The sequence below is a fragment of the Corylus avellana genome, chromosome ca7 (assembly GCF_901000735.1).
Source record: "Corylus avellana chromosome ca7, CavTom2PMs-1.0".
NCBI classification, from domain to species: domain Eukaryota; kingdom Viridiplantae; phylum Streptophyta; class Magnoliopsida; order Fagales; family Betulaceae; genus Corylus; species Corylus avellana.
The window spans coordinates 8,253,235-8,260,188 of NC_081547.1; the positions used below are offsets into that span (position 1 = coordinate 8,253,235).

Sequence of the window (6,954 nt, forward strand, 5' to 3'; positions counted from 1 at the left end):
CGGAAAATGTCTAAAAAAACATCTTCTATTCATCAATATATTCCGATCACATCAAACACCTAAAAACGTTTCACTTTGAAACAAATACCAACTTGAATCTTTGTTTAATAATAATTTGCTGCCTTGAATAAATCGATGAAATAAACCCAACCTATAGCATAACACATACTTTTGGACAACTCTAATTTTCTGATGACATCAAACCTCGGAGCTCTGAAGTATGGTTTCTCTTGTTTGAATTTGTAAAACCCTAATTTGATATAATTTATTACATAACTAGTTATCTTGTTTGCATTATAGGCACGAACAAAAAACAATGATGCCGCATGTTATTATTATGTCATAAACAACAACATGCTGAAATGACATTAACTTGAAGTGTTACATTGTAACATTCACCAAAAATCTCTTCTTCAAACCTTTATTCAAAAAGTGCTTGAAATGAAGAGGGAACTCACTTTGCTTGAAACTTGCTGCAAACGGATCCGTAGCTGGGGACATTAATAACTGCACAAAAGGGAAACTTTCTTATTAACCAATGCCAGAAAAACGAGATCAGATAATTTTAGACAGAATAAAAGATTACCATCCCCATATGATGCCATTGTTAGAGGTGAGGAAATGATCTTCTGTGAAATGTTAGTAATATCCTTCAAAGTGATTTCTTCGACAGCCTTTAAGAAATGCTCCACAGGCAACCTGCAAAGGTCAAAAACCCTACTATAAAGACTAATTCTACAATCATTTTGAGATGGCAAGATCACCAATATAGCACAGAGAATGGCTGTATTTTGCTCTTTGGAAACAACTATCGCTATTGTTCAGAATGCCACTAGAAATATGGTAATATTTTAAAAATGCAAAACTTTAAAGACGCATCCTGTTTCCTTCATTTGTCTTTACACTGTTGCAACATTTATTTCCCCCAAAAAAAATTACATGATGTAATACTAGCTATGATTTTAAGTTTTCTTAATATTTCACATGCTTCTTATATCCTGAAAGCATAGATATGAAAAGAAAGAAGAATATAAAGGGAAACTGTTTGTGCATGAATGCATAGAGAATGACATACCTCTTTCCATAAGTCAAAATCTGCCTACCTATATCCTCTGAGACAATCATCTGCACAGCACAACAATCATGAGCCCGTAAAAAACAAACAAGCACCAAACAACGCAATCAACGAAAAGAAAAAACTTGAGCATAAGAGAAGCACATGAATAATGCAGACAGAATGCCACAACATAACATCAATCACCAACAGAAATTATATATATATATATATATATATATATATATATATATATATATATATATATATATTGAGGAAGAGAGTACCCTAGATTCCAGATTCATCAGGACAGCAGATTTTGTGGCCTCTTTGGCACGATTAAGCTGCAACTCAGTGACTGCCACATAGGCAGAAAAAGAGAAGATAGAAAATCAAAGACAATATAAAGGACTCAGTATCAGGAATCTCACTAAGATAACACACAGGATGAGACTGATGCAAATCAAACCTTGTCCAGGTGTTGCAATTGAGATTAATTCTTCTGCTGCTATATCAACTACTTTTGACGCAAATTCAGGGCCCTATGTCAACAAATCGAAGACCCTCAAGCTTAGTAAAGAAAACTAAATGGTGACAATAAGAAGTTTACAGACCTAGTCCAAAAGAAATTAAATCATGACAGCAAGTCTAGACAGTATCCAAACTTTGTCTTAGAATTCAGAAGATACAAAGAATTAAATACTATATAACACATTATCTAGCCAAACAGAAAGGAAAAAGTAAATTTTGCACATAGCCCATCCATATGAATAATTTATGTAATATAAAAAATAAAAAAGACGTCTTGCATTTATAGCATAATGACATTTTCTTTTTCATTATAACCCATTTATACGAGTGTGCCTTGCAAAAGTAGACTAATAAAATATTTTGGGAATTATTAAGTTATTCCCAATCAGCAAATTATCAACAAATTTTCATTCCATTAGTATGTATTAATAAAAGCCATCCTCTTGCACAAGGCTACATTCTACTAAAATTCTTTAAAACCAGCTTGTATCTTTAGATTTTTCCTAGCCACCCTTTCATAAAATTCATGTTAAGAGCATAATATGGACAACCAGTAGACAAGAATCATTTCTAACATCCTCAAGCAAAATCCCCCACCAACACTATTTAAGGACCTTAAATTAAGATAAATAATCAGATGGCCATCAAAGCCAACTTCATTAGATAACTTTAGCTTATCTTACGTCACTATTATTGACATTTGGTGATTGATGTTTGGAAATTGTCCTATAGATACAGAAGCACGCCCACATGCACAGACCCCTACACTGATTGTATATATCCAACAAATATGTATCACAATTAAGGGAAATTTAGTAGTTTGTGCCTTACAGTGCTAGCATAAATGCCAAACAATCCAGTTTCATTGAAGATGTTGTTGAATGCAGAAAAGGATTGGATCTGCTGGTACTCATTCAAGACATGGAGATCTGTGTTCAAAGACACAAAGTTTAGATGCCAGAAAATTTGTGACTATATTCACATAAAAAACTGGTTAAAGTCAGCAAGGAACGAAGAGTTAAACAGAAAGATGGCCACAACAAGGAAAAACAATAATAAAATAAAGGGAAAAATGCAAAATTAGACCACTTGGTTGATTTACAGTATTGAAATGAACTCAGAGGTTCTTGAGATATGCCAAAAAAATAATTTAGTCCCCACAGATAAATGCCGTCCATTAATTTAACAAATTCCGTTAGTGTGACATTGACTTAAATAGGACAAGTGTCAACTTTATTGCCTTTAACGTTTCACACTATCAGAATCTGTTAAGTCTGTGAATGGAATTTGATTGTAGGGACTAAATTGTTTTTTTGGCATAACTCATGGACCTTTGAGTTTATTTTGATACCATATGGAGTTAATTGCAAATCAAGTAAATCATAGGGATTGATTTTGCATTTTTTCCTAAAATAAATAGAAGCAACGACAACCAAAATAAAACCAGATATAAAGCTAAATTAACCCAGAAGAGCTTGGTAAAACTTACATAGCCGAGAGTGCATCCCTTTTCCAGGGCCCCCTGCAGAGAACGAACCACCTCCTCCCATAAGCATCTGCAGAACTCATAGTTGTTAATTCACAGCCATTTAACAATGACATTTCTATTGGGATGGAGGTAAGGGGACTCAGGTTATGATGTAAAATGACAAGCCAGTTATCCTATAGCATTTCAAACACTGGAACATAAGGAGAAAAGATGATCCCAAACACAATGTCATTAAGATGCTCACCTGAAGAACAGTCACAAGAACAGCTTCTTTCTCTTTACGCCAGCCGCCAGGAACTTCAAAAGCAAGAGCAATATGTGTGTTCTGGTCTTGCAAGGAGTCAATGAGATAAGTAACAACCCAATAAACAGAAACTTATTTTTTTAGGTGGGTAATCAACCCATGAAGAGATATGGTAAGACAAAAGGGGGGAGAAAGGAGAGGGGATGATTACTGATACACACCCCTGTATCAGCTTGACGACGATATTCCCCTCCAACGTATACAGATTTTGGCTCTTCAGAAGGGCGTGTGCTCAGTAAGTCAGAGAGAAGTGGTTCTGCAACGGACAGAAGCTCCTCATGCTCAACCCCAGATGCTGCAAGAACCATCCGAGGAGCAGTATAATTCTCCTGAAATAATGGCATCAAACACCATTCAGTAAGCATAAGCATAAATATAGAAAAAAGATAAAAGATAAAGAAAAATAGTCAAAACAATATAAAGTCAACCAAGAATTGTCAAAATTCTATATTCAATGATAAATAAGTGCACATGCACTATTCAGAGAGTATCTTGGTCTTACAGCAACAAATTCCTTCAAAAGTGTACTATCCAATCTGTTCAGCGAAGCTTCAGGAGCCAAAAGAGGATTTGCCAATGCACCAGAATAGCCGGCAGACAGAATGGCCTCCAATAGTAACCCTTGAGGGTTGTTAGAAAGTTCTCCGAGCTCTGCTTTCACCTTTTGCAGCTGCATAAAGATATAGTGTACTAAGATCAGAACATTTGGTGTACTCAACTATTAGGAAAATAGACAAGAGGATTGGCTACGATCAATGGACACTGAAACTACATAGGGTATCACATATTTAAGCTCCAAATCTAGACACGTATCTGTGTTTCTGATCTATCATGTGAATGTTTGAAAAAATGTACATAACTTCAGAACAAAGCTGACAGTAAAAAGAGCGCAATAAAGAATGTCTACACATAATCTTTTAATCAATAGGATTTACCATCTCAAGTGTCCAAACTGGTTTCAAGCAATCACAAAAGTAATTATGCAACAATATGCCACTTGGGCAATACTAGCATATATACAACATAAAATGGAAAAGGAAAATCCTGAAAGGAAACACAAAAAATAGAGGCCCTTATATGTTACATTTTATTTATTTTTTATCACTGGTAATAGAGGCTAAGGAAGTGGCATACCCCTCTCCAACCCTCAAAATGCCATCCTTCCCCTACAGGTATAAAAGGGAGATGTACCACTAGGCCACAAAGGCTAGTACACGCTGTGGGTTCTTTATACTAATATTTTTATACTCATATATGTCCAATGACCAATATGACTGAATAATGAGTACATAACAAATATTACCTCTTCATTGAGTTCCCAATCCAAGAAGGCAGGGTTCCTCACAGAGTCAACAAGCAATTCCACCATTTGAGGAACATAAGTTTTCAAAGCATCAAAAGTGTACCCCATTTGCTCCCGACTGGCTGAGGCTCCTATGTTACCACCAATTGCTTCCACTTCTCTCACGATGCGCAAGTGGCTCCGGTTTGTTGTGCTCTTGAAGGCCATCCGCTCTAGCAAATGTGAAGCCCCAAATGACTCTGGTGTCTCATAAATGGAACCACAATCCAGATACAACCCTATGGATGCTGCAGGATTCTGTTTAAGACCAACCAGCCAAACCTTGATCAGGATTACAAACAATGAAAACACCAAGTGCTGAACTTTAAAACTAGGATGGAGTAAAATCATGGAATACAAAAGTTGCAACACTTTGTTCCATACCGCTGACGTTTCCGATGCAATTTTGACACCATTAGGTAGAGTTGTAATTTTAGTTTTACTTGGTTCAACATAATCAGGTAGTGGAGGAGGGAGGGTAACGCCTGCAAGTGGGATCTCCAGAGGAGGTAGAGTACTAGTCCGTTCCCCTGTCAACCAGCTAAAGAAACCCCCTGATGATGGTTTTGCAGCAACTGCACTTGATGTCGCAAACCTGGTGGCCCCCAAAGTTCCCACACGACCCTACTCAAGCAGTTTCGTTAGCAGGATGACACATTACTAATTAGTAAGCCATAAATGTAGAATACCAGGCACCAAAGAATTTTCTACCAGTAAATTTCCTATTTTGATACATGATAAAACAAAACTTGTTGGATTAAATATACAAAGTATTTCAATTTTGAATTTTAAAACTTTTCTACGTTATTAAGACTCAAAAACTCATGTGGAAAAAGAAAACACTTGAGCTGAATGGTTTTGCTCACAAAAATCCCTGAAAACAAGAAATCAACATGGAAAGTGAGGCCCGCAATTTCATTTCCTTTCTATCCCTTTCTTTTCCAGAAACCAAACAGAGAGTAAATGAACATTGTAACACATTTTTCTTTTTAATCCCTCAAAGACAATACAATCCTATAGCTTCGCAGCCTACACAAAACAAAACCAAATCGCTTACTATGCTCTCCATCCAATATAAAAACATTAACTAAAAGAACATAAATCATATCCAATCACCAAAACAATCATAATCTCAATAACCCAACACACCAAAATCAGATCTAACCGAGAAAAAGTCGACGTATTAAAAAATAAAAATATATATATATATAGTTTATCAATCTTCTTACTTCATGACGTTCTAGTCTAGGTTCATGTGACTAGGATTCAGAAGCTGTATCAGTGATTCAGTATTACCATTAACCTTTTTTCCCCTCCGACATTTTCTAGGGAACCAAACGGAAAGTTAGGGTTTTGAGAGGGGACAGAGATTGGCAGTGGATACTGACCTTGAGAGACCTGAGACGTGAAGCTGCGGTTCGGTACATGGTGTGGTTGCTTCCTCTTAAAGCCCTACAAACCTTTGGAGGTCGTAGTCTCTGTCTCCTTCTTTTGAGGTTTCTGAGAAAACTGGCCTGGCAATGGAAATAGTAGTCGCGCTCTACAAAGGGTTTAGTTGAAGTGTTTTTTTTTTGTGGTGTTATGCTTTTTTCATTTATTTTCTGTTCTTTAGTATTTTTCGTTTTTCTTTCTAGTTTTTGGTCCATTTTTTAGTGCTTTATTTTGCTAACTAGGCCTTTTAATTTGTAATTATGCTGCATTTAAAAAAAATAGGTGGCATCAATTTTATTACTTCAATTGACACTATGTAGGAAGAAGACCGAAGGGTTAAATACCTTATTCCCCAAAGGTTTAATTTATTTATTTTTTGTCCTCTAGAGTTTACTTCTTATCACATGAGGTACCTCTAGTTTGCTTAAAGATGGAGATGGTACTTCCGTCTAAATTCTGTCCAAAATTTTACGAAACGCCACTTTAGCATTAATAACAAATTGACATGTATTCCATATAATTAATAAAAATAATAATTTTTAAAAATAAAAACATTAAAAATTTATATTTAATTAAATTTAAAATATAAAATAAAATAAAATTTGGGGCTACGGTCTACCGCCACCCCAAACTTTTTTCTATTTTTTAAAAATTTAATTAAATATAATTTTTTAATGTTTTTAATTTAAAAAATTAATTAATTAATTATATGAACACGTGTCAATTTGTTATTAGTGCTGACGTGACGTTCCGTTAAATTTTAGACGAAATTTAAACAAAGGTATTATCTTCGTCTTTAGGCA

The 6,954-nt window shown here is 35.2% G+C and overlaps 1 protein-coding gene across 1 annotated transcript; it reads right to left on the minus strand.

The window, feature by feature from the left end:
• Window positions 1-207: 207 nt before the first annotated feature.
• Window positions 208-6,279, minus strand: LOC132187518 (mitochondrial-processing peptidase subunit alpha-like). The gene is made up of 13 exons (XM_059601857.1): window positions 6,109-6,279; window positions 5,105-5,344; window positions 4,682-4,978; window positions 3,881-4,048; window positions 3,540-3,707; window positions 3,319-3,399; window positions 3,075-3,141; window positions 2,417-2,514; window positions 1,524-1,596; window positions 1,342-1,412; window positions 1,076-1,125; window positions 587-699; window positions 208-507 (listed from the first exon to the last, which is right to left on the minus strand). The coding sequence occupies exons 1-13, from the start codon at window positions 6,145-6,147 to the stop codon at window positions 455-457; spliced, it is 1,518 nt and encodes a 505-aa protein (XP_059457840.1). The 5' UTR covers window positions 6,148-6,279; the 3' UTR covers window positions 208-454.
• Window positions 6,280-6,954: the final 675 nt, after the last annotated feature.